The sequence below is a fragment of the Leptonychotes weddellii genome, chromosome 3 (assembly GCF_054177405.1).
Source record: "Leptonychotes weddellii isolate Sample4059 chromosome 3, ASM5417740v2, whole genome shotgun sequence".
NCBI lineage: Eukaryota > Metazoa > Chordata > Mammalia > Carnivora > Phocidae > Leptonychotes > Leptonychotes weddellii.
Window position 1 is genome coordinate 35,025,048 of NC_138371.1, and position 24,589 is coordinate 35,049,636.

General features: G+C 36.3%; 1 protein-coding gene across 8 annotated transcripts in view; it reads right to left on the reverse strand.

The window, feature by feature from the left end:
- The window catches only part of CCDC150 (coiled-coil domain containing 150), a 74,451-nt gene that overhangs the window by 11,822 nt on the left and 38,040 nt on the right, over window positions 1-24,589 (reverse strand). For 6 of the 8 annotated variants that reach the window (XM_081813934.1, XM_081813936.1, XM_081813932.1 and 3 more), the window contains 8 exons: window positions 22,184-22,297; window positions 17,281-17,364; window positions 11,792-11,899; window positions 5,749-5,877; window positions 4,924-5,093; window positions 3,018-3,111; window positions 2,036-2,205; window positions 937-1,063 (listed from right to left, as the gene is read on the reverse strand). In XM_081813934.1, coding sequence (XP_081670060.1) covers window positions 937-1,063; window positions 2,036-2,205; window positions 3,018-3,111; window positions 4,924-5,093; window positions 5,749-5,877; window positions 11,792-11,899; window positions 17,281-17,364; window positions 22,184-22,297 — 996 coding nt within the window. The remainder of the gene's footprint in view (window positions 1-936; window positions 1,064-2,035; window positions 2,206-3,017; window positions 3,112-4,923; window positions 5,094-5,748; window positions 5,878-11,791; window positions 11,900-17,280; window positions 17,365-22,183; window positions 22,298-24,589) is intronic. The other 2 variants (XM_031038185.2, XM_081813933.1) reach the window with 2 other exon arrangements.

Consider the following 24,589-nt stretch of genomic DNA (forward strand, 5'->3'; position numbering starts at 1 on the left):
GCTTAACGACTGAGCCACCCAGGCGCCCCAACTGTCCTAGTTTTCTTGGGTCTACATGCCTCCCATTTCTCTTCATGCTTGCCTACTCCCCACTACCACCAGACTCCCCTTCCTAAAATGGTGGTTACATCACACCACCCATTTCTTAGAAAGCCACAGAACTCCACTTTGACCTGAAAGTTCACCTCTAACCTTCTGACAGTCAAGGTCAGCTACCAGCTGGTACCATCTCAGCTACCAACTCTTTCTCAGACACTTCCCAAAATCTCTGCTCTGATCGGGAGAAAGAAATCCTATTCATTTGCTCACACGTCCTGTTCATTTTTGTAACTAAGCTTTGGTCATCCCCTTACACTGGGTGTCCTGGCCCTGTCAGCTCTGCCCGGCTCAATAGTGTACTTTCGTTTCCCTTCTTCTATCACCCAACCCTTACTCTGAGTTCCTTCAGAATTGTACATAGCCTCTAGTTACTCAACAAAGGTCCTCTGCTGTTTACCCTATTTGTCTCATGTAAAGAGTGGAGATCACAATTAAGTAAGGGTCACGTAGCACACATCAGAGCACGGACATACGTGCCTCTCAAGAGAAGGTAAACGAGTAATAGGTGCTAGTGAAGCAAATTGAAGGGACAGACGATTTGATGCCTACCCAATGGGCAGCCAGCCACTTCCTTCCTCTATCCCTCAGTTATCACTGGCCAATGGGAAAGCTCTCCTCGAGACACTCCTTGGCTGGGCAGAGAACTGTCTATCAGGAGCTTTTTGTGTTTTGATTTATGAAGAGCACAGAGATGGCTTGATCACATTGGGCTTATTGATCACAGAGGGACTAGAAGGACCAAAGAACAACTGCAGCCATGCTTGGAAATCCTGTAACTGGTTCTGCTCTTAAAAGGCACTCATCTAGAGAGACACTTCTTGTCACTTGACTCCATACCTCAGTCATTTCCCGTTGTGCTGCTTTCTTGGCCGTTTCTCTCTCAGTTTGAAACTGCTTTCTTAGAGCTTCTATGCGTTCAGCATGCATTTCCGCTTCCATTTTAGACTCCTCAGTCATTCGTTCTCTGTTTCGGGGGGAAAAAAAGAAGTCACCCTTAGAAATCATCTTTAGGAGGTAAGGAAGGCCTGGAGAGGAACATGCAACTGTCCAAAAGGTGTGATTTACAAACAAGAAGCAGATCAGGCACCAGGTGAACTTCGCTGGTCTGGAGCCCATTAACAGAAGGAGGGGAAAAAAGCATGTACCTGTAGCATTAAAAGCCAAAAAGTCATTCACAATATAAAGATATCCAACTCAAAGAGTCAAACATACTCTTGTTTCAACCAATAAACAAGCCAGCAACAGTTTCTGGCTCATTTCTTGAGCTAGCAACATTTCACTACATTACAGAATTTGCACAGATCATAAATTGGAAAACATGCCTTTTAGTTTTATGCCTTTCACGTATCAGTATGTTCACTAGCCGAAAGGCATAAAGATCTATGTGCACACTGCATTTCCCTTGGTTAAAAATTTTCATGAAATTTTATATCCAAATCCTATTTACCTAGATGCAGTTTACAAAAAAATGAGGGGCTTGACCTGAACTTGATGGGTTTGACCTAACTAATTTTAGGCCCCAAGGGAAAACAATGGTTTAGGATCTGCCTGGGTGGAGTCATTCCACTCCTAGAATGGGTTATTCCCACCCAGGCTGTTGCTCTTCCTTTCCCAAATCATGCTTCTTAAGGACACATCAGCTTTTGATAGGAAAGCGTTGGCAGAAACATGCAATATTCTTTAAGTTTTGGTTTAACCTTCAGGTGGAGCAGCAGCTTGACACTAGATGAGGGAAGAGCTGAAAAGGAGATCCGAATGAACATACCCCAGCTAGCTAGTGTCTGCTGCTGATCAGGTATGTCTGGTTCCTTAACATGGCTCTGCTGGGAGTACCAGTTCCAAGCTGAAGACTGGCGCAAACTGGTTTATGTGATTGGGCTGAACTTTCTCTCCCAGAGGCTCTTCCCTAATTTCACTGTGACTATCCTGCCCTTACTTGAAGCTTTCCAAATTTTGTCGCTCAAGTTCATTGTTTTCCAATTTCTCTTGAACATGATCGAGCTTTGTTTGTAGATGATTATTTGTCTGGAGAGATTGTTCCAGGCTCAAAGCCAGTTTCCTGTTGTCTTCTCTAGCTACATCGAGAGCTTTCTGTAGAGGCTCCATCTGAAAGAGAGAAGGCTCTTTTTAATTCCACTATCACAGATGCAAGAAGTCTGTAACACTATATATTCACTCCTTACACTTTACCATCAAGTGCCATTGAAACAATAATTAGATGGAACCAGAACCAAAGACTGCAGCTGCCTGGGGTATATATGTGAGAACTTACTACAGACGTTGCTTAGGAGACGCTCAGAAGGCAATGGGAAAAGTATGCTCCACTGATAACCAGTGAGCTTTGAAAAACTGAGCCAACTTTATTTTTATTTTTAAAATTTTAAACTAGTTAAATTCCCCTTTCTGATCCTATAACCTTCAGGGGTCACTGCCTAGATAGATAAGAATAGGCACTTGTTCCTTGTATGTCCTTTCAGAAAAAGCTTATTTATATGAAATACCCCTGGCTTTTTAATATATGTGCATATATGTAGAGATATATTCATAAGTGCATACACCCGTGAGCACACACATGTAAATATGTCTCCTTATTCATAGTGGGATCACTCCAACAACTTCTGACTGAAGTTACAAATTACTCTCTGAGACTTTAACTTCTGCAGTTATTTACACATTAATAAATAAAAAGAAGTAAACCATATAAGAAAGAGAAAATTAGGCATAACTGTGGTCCTGGTTTGCCAATAAATGGCTCCCCGGAAGGCTCCAGCAGGCCCACTTCCCATTTGTAACCGAAACTCAGACTTGGTGAACAAAGAAATTTCCCTGATTATTTTACTCCATTTTCCTAAAAGAGCAATATCCCCCCAAAATAAAAAATATCAACATTATCATCTATAAAAAAAAGTGGCCTTTACCTCACTGTTGTGCTGGGCATCTACAACCAGCATCCTGGCCTGCCACTGGTCCACTTCTGCCTCCAGCTTCTGCACCCTCTGTTGATTTAGAGCCCTAAAAATGGAAAGCGCAGGAAGAATGATTGCAGAAAAGAACCATCTAGGAATGATACCACTGGGAGTTACAGGGCACTCTTCTTCCAAGAAGCTCAAATAGCATATGTAGTAGAGATGCTCAAAGTATCTAAGACTTGGCAAGTGACAATTAGTAGCTTCAGCTTCAGGTTAAGAAATTAAGGCTCCCAGAGATTAAAAATTTGTCCCAGCTAAGATTCAATTTGGCTTAATACATTAAGCTGTCAATACTTGTTAATGACTAACTTATGAGCTGGTAATTTTATACATATATACAAATCACTAGTACAAAAATATATCCCCTCTAGATGGACGGGCCTGTTGTTGACATTTTGCTTCTAAATACAACTACCTAGAATTTTATTGTGAATGGCAAGCAATTTTCAATACATCCCCTTAACTTTTTAAGTTCAGGGGTAACATATATTTATAATATGTAAAAAATAAAGATAAGTACAATGGAGAATATAAAACGGGCATCTGTTCCCCCATAACACAGAGGGTATATGCACCATTAATATACACATTACAGTATATTTCAGAGAAATTATTAAATTCAAACCATTTGTTTATTAACCTCAAGGGGAAACTTTTATGCAACTTGAAACATTCAAAGAAGGAGTTTACTCATAAAACATGGCTAGAAGTAGTTCTCAATTATTCCTCTAAAATAATTATTAATCTTTAAATAGGACACTAATAGGGGAGCCTGGGTGGCTCAGTCGTTAAGCGTCTGCCTTCGGCTCAGGTCGTGGTCCCAGGGTCCTGGGATCGAGCCCCGCATCGGGCTCCCTGCTCCGCGGGAAGCCCACTTCTCCCTCTCCCACTCCCCCTGCTTGCGTTTCCTCTCTCACTGTCTCTCTCTCCCTGTCAAATAAATAAATAAAATCTTTAAAAATAAATAAATAAATAGGACACTAATATATAGATAATTCAAACTCAAGTAGGCACTTAGCTTTAGTTACCTAGACTAGACAACTATTATTCTGTAGACCCAAGAGCAGGTTTAAATGGTGTAGAAACAGGACAGGTAAAGCAGCAATCACACACGAACTTCTAGAATACAACTCCTTTACATCACTACAAAATATGGGAATTTTCAATCTTTGAAAATCATGTTCATTGCTAATTCCAGATTCTCCCTAATTTTCTAGGTCTTTATGTTTTATAATATTGCGTTTCATTGAACAGGTCTACATTTCACCATTTCTGAAATGTAAAGCTAAAATAGAGGACTTTACGAGTGTAGCATAGTAAAGGGGGTGAATGGTCATATTCATACATTTAGTGAGTAGTAAAATAGGGAGAGGGAAATATGTCAAACTTTGGGTTGGAATTGGAAGAAAAACCTGTTCAGGACTGAAGGGAGGTCCTTGGTTCCAAACAAAAATCTCCCCTTGACTAAAGACTATCCAAATAAGCATGTTGGTTTACAAAGAACACTGTGTTGCACAAAACCCCACTGGGCAGGAGGAATTGGCCAGGATACAAGGGTGCGGCTGAGGGGGCAGCCAGCGTGCATCAGGCACGGCCCGGCAGGAGGTGGGGGACCCCGGGTGGAGGCTGTGGCTCCAGGCCGGGGCCTGTAGGTAAGAGCAGCTTGGGAAGTCGAGAGGCCGAGGTTAGTGCATTCACCAAAAGATCTTGCTTTCCGGTCAAGTTCCTAGGATGCTTTTCTCAAACAGGGCCTAGTTCTTTAGTTTAGTGTGACTGTTCCTTGACTGCACGCTGCTCCTTACTATAATGCAGCAGACAGCTACACGCACAAAGACAGAAAAATAATCTCCAGTACCTTTCTTTCTTGAGGCCTGCAATCTCTGAATCCCTCCGCCCAAGCTCTATTTGTACTTTTTCCAGAGCACCTTGCATCTTACTGTGAGAAGCCAGCACATTCTCCAACATAATTGTAACCTTGCAGTTGTCTTCTTTAGCCTCTGCCAGTTGTCGCTGAAAGTTTCCCACCTAAGAGAAAATGAAACAAGACAAAGATATTTGATCCTTTCTGGTTATTCTGCTGTTGCTGAGTCCCATTACTTCTAGGCAAGAGTATGGAAAGCAAGCATGGGTAGAATGCTGAGAGGAACAACGGAAGCATGTTTATCTTGTTAAGATCTGAAGCTATTGTGACTGAGAGAAAAAGGAACACTAGACCCCACATCCCGTGGGGAACTGCAGTGCTTCCCCACAGTGGCCTCCCGCACAGCGTGCGTATTAACCAGAGGCAACGGCATCAACAACTTCCCGGTTCTCCATGTGCGTGTCCCAGGCTGGTCTGCTCGGTGAGCTCATGATGGGGCCAGAAGAGAACACATCTGAGAGCCATCAGAATTAGTGACGTCTTAATAACACTTAAGTAGACAGTTTTTTGTTACCAAGGTCCGATGTGTTTCAACAGAAAAAAATTAGGACATTTTCTTTTAAGATTGGGAGTTAAGTGATGTGTTTTTAAGGCAAATACTTTGCAGCTCTTCTAAAGTTATCTTTAGGAAAAATAATCCTCCTCTGATCAATCCTCATTCTTACTCAAGGGAACAAGAAATGAAGGAATAGGACTTGTAAAAGATTTCTTAAGCACCTCGTGTCAGTAACAAACTCTCACAAAGGACTGATGCCTTGCCTTCTTGTTCTCTCTGTCCTCCAAGGCCTCGAGGTCCCCTTTCAACCTCTGGCTCTCTTTCAGGGCTGCGTCCCGACACTTCATGGCTTGTGAGAGCTCCTCTTCATTCTTTTCAAGAATGGATTTCACCTTAGTAGAGAACAAAGCACTGTAAATCAGCAATTAGAATAAGACACAGCAATTTGGAAACCAAACTTAAAATGTTTACTATGCTTATCCACTATAATAAATCCACCAGCTTTATTAGCTATTTTTCCCTTTAAAGAAAACTACAAAGCAAAATAAAAAAAAAACCAAAACTGTGTGAGTAAACATGAGCAAACCTAATAGATGTCAATCTCCAGGAAAGTACAGGCTAAGTGATAAGGGAGATAAGACTATGAAGGTCAGATGTAATGGGGGGGAAACAGATTATCATGGAATTTGAGAGTATAACAAATGCAGACTATAACAAAAACAAAGACAAATAAATACTAAGTAGTGTCAAGAAAATAGTGTTAGAGTGCATCCTAATTAGAAGTATTAGTATTTTATATCCCTGAAATACTTTTAGTATATCTACACAATCATTTCAAATGATCACACTATTTTAAATATTATTTTTTTAAAAAGTGTTGAAATAACTAGATTCATAGGATGTTGCCAAAGTAGCACAGAGTCTTATGTATTCTTCACCCTGCTTCTAATGGTGACATCTTACACTACTGTAGTTCAACATCAAAATTGGGAAACGGACTTTGGTACATTATTGTTAACTAGCAGATTAAATGGACTACAGAACTTACTCCATTTTCCCCATTTTTTTAAACCTGCATTCATCTGTGTGTGTGCATGCACAGAGCTCTATGTAATCTGATCCCATGCACGTTATTCACATGAACACCATTGCAATCAAGATACAGAACTGCCCCATCCCGCCACAAAAGAATCCACATGTGCTACTTCTTTGTGCACACACTCTCCCAAACCCATCCCCTGCCCCGGGGCAAGTAATAATTTGTTCTAGACCTCCGTAGTTTTGTCATTTCAAGAATGTTGAACATTTTAATGTAATTAACTTTTGTATAGGTAATACGTTCACATTATCCTTTTTTAAACAGCATGACTGAGGTATGAATGACCTACAATAAGCTGTGTATATTTCAAGCATACAGTTCTGACATCTGTATAAACTCCTGAAACCATAATCAAGATAATAAGCATTTCTATCATCTCAAAAGTTCTCTCATGCCTCTTTGTAATCTCTCCCTTCTGTCTCTCCTTGTTCCCCCACCTCCACACAAGGCAACTAGTCTGTTTTCTGTCATGATAGTTTTTATTTTCTAGAATTTTTTATAGATAGAATTATATTGTATGTACTCTTTTTTGAATGGCTTTCACTCAGCATAATTATTTTGAGATTCATTCCATCTTTTTCATGTATCAATAGTTCGATCCTTTCTGTTGCTGAACAGTATTCTATTGTAGGACATACCACAATTTACTCATCCATTCACCTTCTGGACACTTGCGTTGCTTCCAGCTTTAAGCTATTACAAATAAAGCTGCTGTGAATAGTTGTATACAAGACTTTGTATAGATTTATGCTTTATCTTTGGTAGCTATGTAGGAGAGGAATGGCTGGGTTATACAGTAGTGTTTCGTTTTTAAAGAAACTACCAAACTATTTTTCAAAGTGGTTGTACCATTTGACATTCCCTTCAGCAGTGTGTGTGAGTCCCAGTTGCTCTGCATCTTCACTAACATTTGGTATGATCAGTTTTTCAGTTTTATACATTCTAATAGGTGTGTGGTACTATCTCACTGTGGTTTTAATTTGCATTTCCCTAATGACTGATGTTTAACATCTTTTCAAGTACTTAGTTATTATCCATATATCTTTTTTTCATTGAGTTGTTTTCTTCTTAATAAGTTTTGATAGTTTAATACATTCTGGAGACAAGGCCTTTTATAAGATATGTGATTTGCAACTATTTTCTCCCGGTCTACAGCTTATATCTCATTCTATTAATATTCCTGAAGAGCATAAGCTGTCGTATCTTTTTTTCCCCTTTATGGATCATGCTTTTGATGTCAAATCTAAGATATCTCTGAGTAATCCAAGATCACAAAGATTTCCTCCTATGTTTTCTTCTAGAAGTTTTACAGTTTTAGGTTTTACATTTAGGACTGATCCATTTTGAGTTCATCGATTTTTTTTTTAAAGATTTTATTTATTTGAGAGAGAGAGTGAGCACACAAGGAGGAACAGAGGGAAAGGGGCAAGCAGCGCTCAATCTCACGACCCTGAGATCATGACCTGAGCCAAAATCAAGAGTCCAGCGCTTAACTGAATGAGCTACCCAGGTGCCCCTGAGTTAATTTTTACATATGGTGTGAGGTATGAATCATAGGCTTTTTGTTTTTACATATGGATATCCAACTGCTCCAGCACCATTTGTTGAAAAGACCATTCTTTCTCTACCTTCACTTTTGTTGAAAATGAAATGTTCATAAAATTACTTTGAATAGGTGTCACATTATTAAGATACAAAAGGGTAAAGTGAAAAATTTCCCTGCCATCCAGTTTTCTTCCTCAAAAATAATGTTGCCAATTTATGAGGCATTGTGGAGCTATTCTATGCATTACGAGTGAATATATATATATATATACACACACACACTCACATATGTATATATTTTTTATCCTCCTACCCCTTTTACTACACAAATAGTAAAATACTATGTATACTCTTCTGAACCTTGACTGTTTTAATATAATACATATATACTATATACATATATAGTATATACATACATATGTTCAAACAGTATTCCAAACCATGAATACACCATGATTTATTTAGCTAGTCTCTTACTGATGAAATTTTGGTTGCTTCCAGTCTTTTGCTATTAACAAACAGTACTTCAATAAATAATCTTGGAAGCATGTCATATGTATAAGCTGGTATATCTGTAGGAGAAAGTCCTAGAAGTATAACTGTGAGGTGAAATGATAGATACTAAATTGTCCTCCACAAGAAGTTGTAACATTTTACACTTCCAACAGCAACAAAAAACAGTATCTTTTCTCTACATCTTCTTCAACATTATTACACTCCCTTAAAACTTTTCACCTATAACATTTGAAATACTTTTTAAGGTTCCAAAAATATTACAAAGGATGTCAATTCACAGACTCTGAAAACCTACTTGATTTTGTTCTAGAAAGGGACTCAAGGAAGAATACAGTTTTTATAATTTTACCAATTTTTTAAGATACATATGAAAAGGCCACTAGCAGAAATGTTTACAGAAAAGATCTAAATAGTAGTCAACTCTAGAATACAAACTATATAGTAATTTCTATTTTTAAATATCAAGCAAAGATGGATACTCTAAAAAGTTTTCTTTGGAAAATATTTTCCAATGTTCAAGTTCTTGGGGCTTTTATTAATGTATTTCTATTTTAAAAGCAGGCTTTATCTAAACATTTTACCATGAATATTAAGATTAGATAGTTATTTTGAATTTAAAAAAAATCAAAATCAGATTTAAAAAATCTCAATGGCTATTGTTAATCCAAATCTTTCTAAAAATTAGTTATGTGCTAGCCAAAATGATGGTTTCAATCTACATTGTCAGTTTTTCTTATTTGTGAAGAACCTAACTTCCTTGTTGTTACTCATACCTCCAAACATTATCTTTCTGGATTGTTACTACTTTTCTTCATTGTTGTATAAATCTGAAATTTCCTTATGACTTAATTTGTGGTCTTCACTTACCGAATCCCGTTTAAGAAAATTTGGTGATTCATTAATTAATGGTCTTGAAGCAAGAATGTCTATTTTACCTTCCAGTCTTCCCTCCATGGTTTTAATAGCATTCAAAAGAGTCTTTAGAGAGATTCTAGAGTCTCCAATCTCCTGAGAAGCTCTCATAGTAGTCAGAGTAGGTGCAAAGGTCACACGGCGTGCAGAGTTGGGAATAACACTGGGCAAACCAACTGACGAAGTTCTTTCCCTTACGTTGTTTACATGGGGCCTATAGCTTTCAAACAATTTCGAAGACGCAGGCCTCTCCGGAGATTTCCTTCTTCTTGGAGGCATCACCAATTAAAAACAGTAAAATGACTAAGCCTAGAGTTATTTTTCAATGAGTGCTCCTTTTATGAGGAGGAACAACACAGTACTCTAAATGAAGCTCTGATGGAAAGTATACTTGAAAATGTGTTCCTTTGCTTTCAGAATGAAGAAATCACACTGTAAAGTTGTCCTAGTGAAGAAACAGACCTTCCTTAAATCGAATTCCCTGTAGGAGAGTGTATCTAATGAGGCCCCCTTTTCCAGTATAGTCAGATGGTTAGAACCCTAACAGTATTCTCTTTGAAGACACATTCTACCTCCTTGGTTACCAGTGGTATACAAACAAAAATATTATAGATACAGAAGTTAGACATACTGAGTATTTAAGATTTTTTTTTTTTTAATTTCATACATGGTAAATCTAAATCGTTGAAATGAATCACTTTCTCTTGGTAACACATTCCTGGATTATTTTTCTTTTTTCTTTTCTTTTTTTTTTTAAGGGACAAAGGACTTTATTTTCATGGCACAACAAACAGCATGGGCATCAGCATATTTTCATTCACTCCCTGAGTCCTAAGGGCAATACGAGGGCCAGATAGCACTAGCACACGCAATGAGTAGCATTAGAAAAGAGGAACCCTGAGTTTATGGAACTTGAATCTTCTATAATGGACAATAAGCATGCCTGCCCTTTGGTCAGGAGAGAGATGATGCCATCTCTGTCCCACAAGGCTATTTGCTATATATTCATTCTTGAAAAGAGTCTGAAACAAGAGGCAGTAAGTGTCACATGTAGAAGAACAAAGAATCATGGCAAGTTTTTTCTCAACAAAAAATAATTTTTACAGTTGGCCAAATTTGTAAGTCTGGAAACTACTGAATTAGATGTAATTCCGGAGAATAAGGAGAAAAGAAAAAGCAAGCAAGCAAACAAACAAACAAAAAAGAGGACAGTTATTTTGTGGGAGTGTGTGGAGGTGACAAAAATTCTTCCTGAGGTTCTATATCTGACTCCTAAGTAATTAACCAGCTCTTAAAGTTAGCTTTATATTGTGTCCTATTAATAGGAATAATGGCTTTAATTATTTTTCAACCATTAATTTATTGCCATAATGATTCTGAAGTGTAGCCTATAATAGTGTAAATGTTTTGGGTTATGTCATCTTTGTTGAGTAAGTGGCTTTGTACTACTGAATTTTGAATTCAAATTGATAATATTAGCATTTTTTGAAAAGGTATGATAATTTTACATTTTTGTGAAGTGTTCATTGAAATTTTCAAAACAATTTCAGAAATTTCTGTGAAAGAGGGAATGTGAATCTTGGGGAGAAAAAATAGGACCATTTACTACAAGCAGCTTACATGAAGTCGTCTTCTATGTAACTACTCTGATTATTTTTCTTCACTAAATGTTTTGTTACATTGTTTGTCTTTCTCCATTCATGTGTTAAAATTTTATATGAACTACAAAAGGTTTTCAGCCTCAGCAGCCACCACAGTGACAAGTAAGCACTTATACTAATGCCTCTTTCATGTGAGCTGTCTGGTGCAGGTGTATCTTGTTGGCACTGAGTTCTGAATTTGCCAATAATTATAAAACCGCTTCCTCTATGAAAGTGTTTCTCGATGCTTTCATTAAAATGATGCTCCCTATGAATGCTCACTCATAACATTATTTTGCTTCTGAAAGACAGAACTTTTAATTCTATAATAAAGTTTATGAGTACATTCCTAAGCCTCCAATTAGAGCATAAATAAGTTGGAATGTCCCAGTCCTACTTCAGGCATCTTTTTTTCTCACAGTTCAGCAAAACCTTGTACATTGGGGGTGTTTAAAAAATATTTGTGAATTGAGTCAAATGAGAGAATATTCATCTTTCTGGGACTATATGGTAAGGTGGGGAGAAAGGCATCAATTTCTTAAAACCTAATTAAAACAATATAACAGCAATCTGTTTTGTAGCTATTAATCACACCTGAGCATATTTGCTCTCTAGAGCCTTGTTCAACTTGCGTAGATGGTCATTCTGTGAACTGGTTTCAGTAAAAGAATGTAGTTGTTCTTCTAGCTGTTTAACTTTTATCTAGGGTAAAACAGAAGAATAATAAAATGAGGCTTATTAATTTTATGTGTATATATATTATTAATACATATACTCTAAAAGGATATATTATATATATACACACATACACATATACATACATATATACATGCACATACTCTAAAAGGATATATATGTTATACATATATACACACACACACACAACTCTAAAAAGAAAAATAAGATGTCATGAGTTTGGAAAAATCACAGAGAATCCTTAAAAGTTATAAAAGCAATCCCAAGTTTTTCTAATCATGTAAAGAACGCTATTTCAACTAACATAGCTATTTCAATAGCTTAAAGTAGGCTATAGCCATTTACATGTACGGAGATAACTAATTTGGTTTCTATTGCTTATGGAAACTCCAAATTAACATAACTCATGAATATAAAAGTGAGACTTTGTGGGTAATAATTTCAATTAAAAAATTATGATATCTAACATTCAAAAAACATTTTGAATATGGATAATTAGAATTGTCAATATGCAAGATGACAGTCTTATTGACAGAATTATAAAAGTTGAATAAATGAAGTTCTTATACAATGAATTATACTTTAACACTAACTGAGAAAGATGACATATCTTTCTCTTTAAAGAAAATGATCATTTGGGGGAATGAAATCATTAATATTTATTCACTAACCTCCAAATTGTGTTTTTCCACATTTTCTTCCTATCCTACCCACCCTTTCATACAAACCAACAATTAACATTACTGAGCTTATCCCTGAATCAGAAAAAATTTCATCCAAAATTTTTTTATTTAAATCAACTTTTCCCCCTCTGTGTGTCTTGTTTCCTACCTGTAGAGGGTAAACACTTCTTGCCTATAGTTACTGGACACTTTCAGGAACTGTTAAAAATGTGATTGCTAATATTGGGTTTTTTTCAAAGACTGCATAAAAACACATTCTGTCTCAGGATCTCTCTCCTGTTCCACTAAGCTGGATCCTTCTTTTATCTTTGCTTAACTCAACCTCTAGGTACACAGTAAAATGCCCTGAAACTTTTCAGATGGCATGTTCTCATTTATAAGCACTTTAATTTTTGTATTGTCTTATTTGGCATGATTTTTAATTCAGGACATTCATAGGGGAAAGAACACAGAAGCAAATACATTGTGCTGCCCCACAGAGATCTGGGTGGGTGGGGGGGGGGGATTAAAATCCAAGCAGCTTCCAACACTAGCTTATCAGCCAGTCTCAGGAACAGCAGTAATTTAGGTCAAGGTCTTTTGTTTATCATTCTTAATCCTTTTTAATAATTTTACTAAATTATTAATTTATTATAATTATTAATATTATTAATAAATGTATCCCTAAATAGTATATAGTATTATTTTATGAGACTGAACCATGTTAACACATGTCTCTATTATAGAGACTGCTTTCAAAACTGGTATAACTACTTTCAGGAGTAATTTAATAAACTCTAGTAAAATTCAACATCTATAATCCTACAATCCAGGAATTCTCCTCTCAAGATTTATACTTAGCTTAGAGAATTTTTTTATATATGAGTACAAGGAGACATGTACAATAATTCATCACATCGGTGTTGTTTGTAAGCAATTGGAAACTGCCTAAATGTCCATCAACAGAAGAAAGGATAAATCTATTTTGGCATATTTATAAAATGGAATAGTACATTACATTGAAAATAAAATTCAGATCATGTTTGAATCTGGGGCAGCAGTTTCTGACACAGTCTATATTAGCAGCTAAAACCCACTCTTTATACCAATCATTAAGTCAATTCTAAAATGTAATCTTTTATCAAATGATTCATAGGTAATATTTTAATCAATTATTCAATGTAGAGAGAACACAGAAGATTATTTTGATCATGTTTAGTATGCAGCTCTTACTTTAAATTATCTTGCAAGACTTGTATAGTATAAGAGCAAGTAATGTTGACTAGCTTTCCTAAGGAAAAGGAGATGAGAGGTATGCTTTCCCCTCCTCATTTTATAGGTGAAAGAGATGAAACTCAAACACAATAAAAAAACGATTTACAAAATGCCAGTAAGTACCTATCAAGAATTGCTTTAAATGTAAAAGGACTAAGTGCTCCAATCAAACAACATAGGATGCAACCCAAGCACTTTTAAGAGGGAAGCGTACAGCAAGGCAAAAGAAAAATCTCACATAAACAACCTAACCTTACACCTAGAGGAGGTAGAAAAAGAAAAAGCCCAAAGTTAGCAGAAGGAAGGAAATAATAAAGACTAGAGCAGAAATAAACAAAAGAGACTGAAAAAATAGAAAAGATCAATGAAACCAAAAGCTGGTTCTTTGAAAAGATAAAACTGATAAACCTTTAGCCAAACTCATCAAGGAAAAGAGGACTCAAGTAAATAAAATCAGAAATGAAGGAGAAATAAACACCATATCACAGAAATACAAAGGATTATAAGAGAATATGAAAAATTATATGCCAACAAACTGGACAACCAGAAAACATGGATAAATTCCTAGAAACATACAATCTCCCCAGACTGAATCAGGGATAGAAAATTTGAACAGACTGATTACTAGTAATGAAATTGAATCAGCAATAAAAAAAATCCTAATAAACAAAAGTCAAGGATCAGATGACTTCACAGGTGACTTCTACCAAACATTTAAAGTAACAGGTTCTAGGGAACCTGGGTGGCTCAGTCAGTTGAGCATCTGCTTTCAGCTCAGGACATGATCCTGGAGTTCTGGGATCAAGCCCTGCCTCAGGCTCTCTGCTGAGCAGGGAGCCTGCTTCTCCCTCTGCCCCCTACTCTTGCTCTCTATCTCAAATAAATAAGTAAAATCTTAAAATGAATAAATAAATAAAATAATAGGTTCTGCTGATACTACTGTGGTTTACTGCCTACATTAAAAAAATTTTTAATTATAGTTGACATACAATATTATATAATTTTCTCTGTCATTTATTTATTTCATAACTGGAAGTTTGTACCTCTTAATTCCCTTCACCTATTTCACCACCCCCCACCCCTGACAACTACCAGTTCTCTGTATTTATGAATCTGTTTCTGATTTTTGGAAGTTTTTCTTCCTCTTCTATATTCTGGAATATTTGGGAATATTGAAAAAGAATGAAATCTTGCCATTTGGAATGACATGGACCCTCTAAGTCTAGAGGGTATTATGCTAAGTGAAATAAGTCAGAGAAAAGCAAATACCATATAATTTCACTTCTATGTGGAATCTAAAACAAAACAAATGAACAAAAAACCAGAAACAGATTCATAAATACATGGTTGTCAGAGGTGGGGGGGGAATGGATAGGTGAATTAGGTGAAGGGGATTAAGAGGTACAAACTTCCAGTTATGAAATAAGAGACAGGGATGAAAAGTACAGCATTGGGAATATTGTCAATAATGTTATAATAACTTTGTATGGTGACAGATGGTAACTACACTTATGGTAAGCATTTTGTAATGTACATAATTACTGATTCACTATGTTGTATGTCTAAAATTATATAATATTGTATGCCAACTATGTTTCAATTAAAAATAAAAAAATGTAGGCAGTACACCACAGTAGTGTTAGCAGAACTTCTTACTTTGTTTCCAGTAGACATCACAGATATTTTCATATCACATAACAGTTACTGCAAATATCTTGAGAAGCTGTGCTTATCACTAGTTTGAAATTAGTTTATAAAAACACTATTAGATTTTGTTATTGAATGCATTAAAAAAGAAACAAATATTAAAGTATCAATTATTTTTGAATATTTTGATAAATAGATTTTAAAAGAACTGAATTTTTTTTTTTTTAGAGAATGCACAGTGGGGTGCGGGGTGGAGAGGCAGAGGGAGAGGGAAGAGAGAATTTTTTTTTTTTTAAAGATTTTATTTATTTATTTGACAGAGAGAAAGAGCAAAAACAGGGGAAGTGGCAGAGGGAAAGGGAGAAGCCGGCTCCCCGCTGAGCAGGGAGCCAGACCTACAGCTTGATCCCAGGACCCTGAGCCGATGCTTAACCAACTGAGCCACCCAGGCGCCCCTGGAAAGAGAGAATCTTAAGCAAGCTCCATGCCCAGCATGGAGCCCGACATAAGGCTTGATTTCACAACCCTGAGGGTCATGACCTAAGCCGAAATCAAGAGTCCAAAGTTAACCAACTGGGCCACCCAGATATCCCAGGAATTGAATTTTTTAAAAAAATATGAAATTCAAGAAAATTAAGACTTTCCCAAGGTTAAACAAATATAAATGATTATATTTAAATGTAACACTGACTCCAGAAAATATTAAAAGCACACAGATAGTGGCCAAATAGCCTTATTTTTCAGCAGACAACCTATTATTTCACAACCAACTTTACCAACTGCCTTTTACATATCTGGGCCGATCTGGTATGCTAACCCTATAACAAGCTCCTGGAGCAAATGAGATGAAATTAACACTGACATGCTTTACATGTCTGTAGTGAGATTACTTAATCAAATCAGCTCTAACTGGACTTCACTTCATACCATTTAATCCAGTGGTCCTCAAGTATGGTTGCATATTAGAATCACTGGGGAGCTTAAAAAGCACTGAAGCCTAGGACCTATTCCCTGAGATTCTGATCTAATTGGTCTGGGGGGCAAGCCTTGTCATGGGGATTTTTCCCCTTGTATTTTATAGATGAACAGAAAAATTGAAAGAATTTTACTGTGAATGTGAATACCGTCACCATCCAAATTCTACCATTAATTTTTTTATACCTGCTTATCACATACCAATTCATCTATCAATTTCCTCTATTGATCCACCAAACTATTTTTTTTTTTCTGTTTCATTTCAAAGTAAATGGCAGACATCATACACTTCCCAGAATGAGGTGTTTAAAAAATTCCTCAAATTGTAATGTGTAGCTAAGGCTGTGACCCATCTATTCAGACTTCAGCATTTCCGCTGGAGTTGGTTATCAGTGTCAAGCTTCCTGCTCTGTAGGTACTATAGGGATAAACCCCACAGGAAGCAAAACAGTATCCCATTCACTCAAGTCTATTGCCTTTGAGTCCCAATTTCCAGGGTTATTTCTTTTTAAGAATATTATAAAATTTCAGCAAAAAAAGAGAGCATAGGCTGTCTACATTCTCAGCGAATGACCATGCATAAAACAATTATAATACAACTTCAAATAGTCACAGAATGGGCTTTGGTTTCATAATTTTAACTTTCAGTATTATATTACAGATATGTGAATAGAAGTCATCTGGATTTTATTTAATAAGGCAACAAAGTTAGGGGGGTTCAAAAACTTTGGTCCAAAGTTACAGAATTTCTCAAAACCTGGCAATATTTAACTTGACAACTGTGATTAAAAAATTACACAACACAAATCAGAAAATAAAATCTCATACCTGGAGTTTTCCCTTTTCATAGGCCAGTTTATTTTTACTCTCAGTAATTTTTCCCAAGGCCTTTTCCACTTGCTGTTGGGCAAGCTGACAAAGCAAACACAGGTTATCAGTACCTAGGCATAGAATGGAATAACCATTTTCTGAACAAGTATTCATACCCTTATCATTTCTACAGTGACAAAACCAGGATTCATATTTATTTGCCTCTGCTTCCTCTTAGTTTTTCCCTAGAGTGACTAGTCTTTCTATACAACCTACCCCAAAATTATGCACATTCAATATAAAAATTTATATCCAATATTAAGCATCAGTAGGTTAACTATTAGGGCCATCTGAGTATTTGTCCTATCAGAGCAGTATTTATTTCATACATTAATTATACATATTCATACACTGTTTCTCAAAGTTTCTTTTTTTTAAGAGAGACAGCAGCAGGACAGAGTGCAAGGGAGTGGGCAGAGGGAGAGGGAGAGAGAGAATCTTAAGTAGGCTCTGTGCAGAGCCCAACATGGGGCTTGATCTCAAGATCCTGAGATCATGACTTGAGCTGAAATCAAGTCGGACGCTTAACTGACTGAGCCATCCAGGTGCCCCATTAAAGTTTCACTTTTAATCACTATGTGTGGTTCCCACTAAGGCAAAGGAAAATATTTTTTAAAAGCATTCAGACCAAAAAAGTATTGGTTTCAAAATAACCTAAGAGAAATATAGACTGTTATCAATAAAGGGGCAGCTAATACAATATATTATCATAAAGTTAATCATCAATTTTCTGTCAGTGGAAATCCCCCTTTCCCACAATACTTTCTATTTTGGAAACTGAGGTAAAAACATTCCATGAACACAAAATTTGGGATTATGTTTTGACTAAGTCTTCAGCAAAAATAAATGACAAGGGTGGCCAATGATGTTACAAAAACAAAGCTATACCATAACCATAAAATCTTAGTTACTTAAAATTCAATTCTAAAGTCTATAAACTGAGGTGCCCAATGTACTGTAAAGTGCAGATTCAGTGTATAAAACACCAAGAGCTAGATTTAACCTAAAATATGCTAGCTGTAACAAACAGAGATAACTGCTTGCCTTTTTGGCATATGAAAAGGGTTTTTTTTGCAGTAACTTAGATGATCTGGGTCTCTTACAAAAGGTGTCCAGGAATTTTTTTTAAATAATGGCACTTTTACCTCAATAAAATTCCCTCTTTTAAGCAAAGGCATACAGAAATTCTATTAATCTGTTAAGTATACTTTAAAAATAATCTTCCCTTTTTTTGGTCACCTAAGAGAATGCTAATGCAGTGGTAAGTGTAAAGTGTCTAAGCAAAATCAAAATGTGATTAATATTTGACACAAGGTCACTTATTTACATTCACAACAAACAAAGAAATTGTTCTAGTTGCTAAAGGAAAGCAGATATTAAGGCAGTAATTTAAATTATTGTTTCCAGATTATTATTATTATTATTTTTTAAGATTTTATTTATTTATTTATTAGAGAGCGAGCGAGAGAGAAACAGCAAGAGAGGGGAGAGGGTCAGAGGGAGAAGCAGGCTCCCCGCTGAGCCGGGAGCCCGATGTGGGACTCGATCTCAGGACCCTCGGATCATGACCTGAGCCGAAGGCAGTCGTTTAACCAACTGAGCCACCCAGGCGCCGTTTCCAGATTATTTAAATAGGACTTATATTAAAGAGAATCAATGGAAGACCAGAAATTAGAGAGCACTTGAATGAGTGAATATCTCAGATTCTGAGTTGTGGAAGGCCAAACAGAGATTAACCTTTGCTTAAATAATCTTGTCAATATACTACAAAGATTATTAATATGCAAAGCAAAATAGAAACTGGAGAATCATTTGAGAATTACCATACAAAGAAAAATGCTAATGGTTAGAATATGCATTTTAACTGATTCAAAAATATCACTACTTGGAAAAAGCAGGAGGCAAACAGAATTATCTTAAGATATGAAAGAAAGGTTGACAAGGATTCAACTGTAAGCTACAGAATGATTTCTAAAATCATTTTTAAATTTTAGGTGAGCTGACCCTACTCAGCGGGGACTCTGCTTCTCCCTCTCCCCCTGCTCGTGCTTGCTCTCTCTCTCTCTCAAATAAATAAAATCTTTTAAAAAAAATTTAGATAAGCTGTGAAAGTTAGCAGAAGCTGTTAGAATACATAAAGCCAACAGATACTAGCATCTTGGTAAAGCTATTTTATAGGCAGATTGTAAGCAGGGATTTTTTTTTTTTTTTTAAGATTTTATTTTTAAGTAATCTCTATACCCAACATGGGGCTTGAACTCACAACCCCGAGATCAAGAGTTGCATGTTCTACTGACTGAGCAGTCAGGCACTCCTGTAAGCAGGGACTTTATTCAAAATATTTAACAACTAGGGGTGCCTGGGTGGCTCAGTCGGTTAAGTGTCTGCCTTTGTCTTAGGGTCATGATCCCGGGGTCCTGGGATCGAGCCCCACATTGGGCTCCCTGCTCAGGGAGGAGCCTGCTTCTCCCTCCCTTCCCCGCTCAGTGTTCTCACTCGCTCTCCCTGTCTCTTGCTCTCAAATAAATAAAATCTTTTAAAAAAATATTTAACAACTAGTTTGCATGGGCCACAGCAAACAGAACCAACTTTGACACCTGCCCAACTGTACACTGACTGAATGTCATCCTTGTTTTAAGAAATACATTTATTTATTCTTAAGATTTTATTTATTTGAGAGAGAGAAGAAATACAGTTAATTCATTTTTTAATGATTTCAAATCATTAAAGTCCTAGTTGTGTAGGGAACTGTATTTCTGTCTCGTGCTATCATTTGAAATCGAGAAGTGAGGAGAATAGTTATTTAACTTGAACTCAGGAATAGTAAGCTTCCCCCATTTTCATCATTCCTCACTATGGTTCCCTGAATGACTGCCTGTGGTGAGAGACTTAAATTATACCATCATTAAAGGCCGAAATAAAAATAAACCCAAAATCAGTGTGAAGAAGAAAAAAAGAATACTGTTTAAACATGGATAAAGTAAGCTAGGCCCCGTGATAAGCACTTTACACACAGTATGACATTTAATCCTCATATCCTGGCAAGATAGACATGACCCTCCTTATGTTCCACTGAATCAATCTTTCTCAAATACCTATTATGTATTAAGTGCTATGTTAGGTAAGGGAGTATAAAGATAAGTAACTACAGTTCTTGCATTAGAAGAGAGTGAAGGCAGATACATAATTCTAATCAATTTCTAATCAATGAAATTATTATTTTGATATGTATATGCACAGCATGCTGTGGGAACCCCATGGTTAGGGGGGATCTCCTTAGTCCCAAAGTCCATAGAGGTTAAGGCCTGCACAAGTCACACAGTAAATGGAACCAAGGGTTGAAACCAGGTCTGTCTGAATTCAAATCTGTGGTGTGGCATATACAACACACACTCATAAGCATTATCTCCAAAATCCAGTAAGAGGTTATTTTAGAAGGTAGTTCTTATTGAGAATTTCAAGTGTTAATTCCCAAAGAACAAAAATATACTGCCAACATTGAATGGTGATAGGTTTAATGATATTGCTGAGATTAAAAACAAAAAACAAAAAAAACCCCAAATCCTGATACCTCAACCGCATTTCTCAAGATTCATACAGCCAACAGGGGCGTGGTCAGAGAAAATTCTATGTGGAAACACAGAACTGCAAGATGGAATTGAGGTTTATCACTGAGAGACCTTAAGAGGTGCTATGAGCAGGCAAGAATCAACACTGACTGATCAAATCATTGGCAGGATCTGTCAAAATTACTATTAGGATGAGGCTACCGGCCTACTTACTGGCAGAGGGGGATGAAAGAATCAGGAAGACTGAGATGTGGTCTTCCAGAGGGACCAGAAGCAGGTGGATTGATAAGCCCAGCTGATGCATGGCCAACAAGCAAGTAGAGGACATGGATAAATCTTTAATCTTGGGGGAGGGAGTATTGGTCTGAGATAGTACCAGGAATTAGAGCTAATGCACCTTGTTGCTGTAATAGCAACTTAAAGGCCTTTTTTCTGGGATGGTTCAGATACTAAAATTTCAATAAATGGTAGTTATCTGCTACATGCTTTACATGTATTAACATACTTAATCCTCAGACAACTTCCTAATAATGGTATTATTTTCCCCACTTTGACAGATTAAGAAACTGAAGCTCAGAGAGGTCACAGCCAAAATTGAAACACAGGCAGTCTGGCTCTAAAGCTATGAAAATGTAATGGATTTAGACTTACTCTCTAGGTTTTCATAGTTTAAGTAATGAGCAGCTTATGACAGAGGTTGAAAGAATTTAACTCAGATTAAGACAGACTCACATCGGAGCCTTCTCTGCAATTTTCAAAGGTGATCTGCATTCTATAGAAACAATTTTTTTTTTCAAGTACTCAAAAGCACATAGGAAAACTCATTAGCTGCTTAACAGAATGATCATCTCTTTAAATACCCTTCACTGAGAGATGTTTTACAAACTCTACCATTTATTTGTTTTGCACTGACCTTGTCAAACAGCTTTTAGAAATTGTACTTATTACTGATTACCTAATAGAACTGTCAGACAAGGAAAAGAAAAATATATGTTTCTTCCTCATAATTTATGGAAGACCAAATATTTTAAAACATTATATATATTTGTGCTTTTCAGTATTATAGATCATCTGTGGAGGCAGATGTTTAATAGCTGCCTTAAATTCTTGTTTTCTTAAATCTTCTATTGTTTGAGTACTCTAAGGCTCTCTGCTATATTTAGCCTGAGTTATCCAGGACTTAATAATTATTAAAATGCAAACAAATGAAGAACACCCATCTTCTGACTTCTGATTTTTAAAAAACTCATCAGGCATTAATTCCTAATTTAGACTGACCTTTTTATACCCACCCCATTGTAATCAGAAGTGACTTGCTGAAGTTCTAGGGAAGCCATTTGTTCCGCCAGGTGCTTATTCTTTTCCTCTAGAGTCTGCAGGTTGTGGGTTAATGCATTTATATCTACCTTTGAAACACAAAAGGAGAAAAGAAATCTATTTATGCTAGATCCAAAAATATTATCTTATTTTAAAAATGACATTTTTAACTGTAATTTAGAAGTTATTGTATGAACATGTCCTCCTGTCTCTAAATGCAGGGATTTGTAGTCTGATAGCTCTGATGATTTTGTAAACTTTTTTCTTTTCTTTTAAAAATTTTCAGCTTTTCCTCTCTCATTCTCTCTCAAATAAATAAAATCTTTAAAAAAAAAAAAAAAGAAAAAGAAAAGGGCGCCTGGGTGGCTCAGTTGGTTAAGCGACTGCCTTCAGCTCAGGTCATGATCCTGGAGTCCCTGGATCGAGTCCCGCATCGGGCTCCCTGCTCGGCAGGGAGTCTGCTTCTCCCTCTGACCCTCCCCCCTCTCATGTGCTCTCTCTCATTCTCTCTCTCTCAAATAAATAAATAAAATCTTTAAAAAAAAAAAATAAAAATTTTCAGCTTTTCTAGTTGTCTTCAGCAGGAGGGCTATGACAAATTACATTGTTCACATTTACTAGAAGTAGAAGACCTTCTGGTACTTGGTATTTACTTAAATATTAATTTCAGCTTATGAACATAGATGCAGAAAGGCTCCACCAAATACTAGTAAAATGATTTCAGCAATATATAAAAAGGATACCAAGTCAGGACTAAGTTTATCCCAGCAACACAAAGCTTGTTGAACATTCAAAATTAATTAGTATAATTCACTACCATCAATAAATTAGAGAAGAAAAAATGTATGACCATCTCAATAGATGCAGAAAAAGCATTTCACAAAACTCAACATTACTTCATGATAAAAACTCAGCAATCTGGAAATGAAAGGGAACCATCTTTACCTGATGAAGTGTATGTATAAAAAACCTACAACTAATATCAATCTTAATAGTAAAAGACTTGAATGTTTCCCCCTAACACTGGGAAAAAAGCAAGGATATTTACTCTCACTATTCCTGTTCATTATCATACAGAAGGCTATAGCTGATGCAATAAGGCAAGAAAAAGTACAATAGACCTAAAGATTGGAAATGGAGAAATAAAAATATCTCTACTTACAACAGATATGATCATCTACATAGGAAATCCCACAAAAGTGTACAAAAAAGATACCAGAATAAGTGACTTTAGTAAGGTTGAAGGATACAAGGGATGCAACTCAATTGTATTTCTATATACTAGCAATAAACAATTGGAAATTTCTTAAAAGTATGCCTTTTGTAATAGTATCAAAACCCATGAAATTCTTTGGTACAAATCTAAAAAAAAATATGTCCAATATTCAATATGCTCAAAATTATAAAATACTGGTAAGAGAAATTAAAAACCTAAATAAGATGGAGAGATATATCATGTTTGTGACTAAGATCAATTGCTAAAATGTAAATTCTCTCTAATCCCAATTAAAATTGTGTGGGCCTGGACCAGGGTCCACTCTTTGGTGGGGCCTGGACTTAGGGCTAGAAAAATATGCCCTAGAATAAAGACTAAAGGGAGTTCTTCAGGCTGAAATAAAAGGGTATTAGACAATAACTGGAATTCACATAAAGAAAGAATACAGCTACTACAGTAAAGGTAGCAACATGAGTACATATAAAAGGTGTTTATGTCTGTAACTCTCTTTATTACCCATAACTCAAAATTATATAGTAAAAGAAAGAATAAGGGAATTTAAAAAGTACACTAGAAGTATCTTAACACAGAAGGCAGCAGTAATGGAGAGAGAGGAATAAAAAGCATGTAAGACAAAAAAAATAAAGAGTAAAGTGGCAGACGTAAATCCTACCTTATCAGTAATTATGATAAATATAAATGGATTAAACACTCCACCAAAAAAAAAGCAGAGACAGGCAGAATGAATTTTTAAAAAGATCCAACTGTATGCTGTTTATAAAAGACACATTTTATTTATTTATTTTAAATTTTATTATGTTATGTTAGTCACCATACAATACATCATTGGTTTTTGATGTGGTGATCCACAATGCATTGTTTTCGTATAACACCCAGTGCTCCATGCAGTACGTGCCCTCCTTAACACCCATCACCGGGCTAACCCATCCCCCTACCCCCCTCCCCTCTAAAACCCAGTTTGTTTCCCAGAGTCCATAGTCTCTCATGGTTCATCTCTCCCTCCAATTTCCCCCCGCCCCCATTTTTCCCTTCCTTCTCCTAATGTCCTCCATGTTATTCCTTATGTTCCACAAATAAGTGAAACCATATGATAATTGACTTTCTCTGTTGACTTATTTCACTTAGCATAATCTCCTCCAGTACC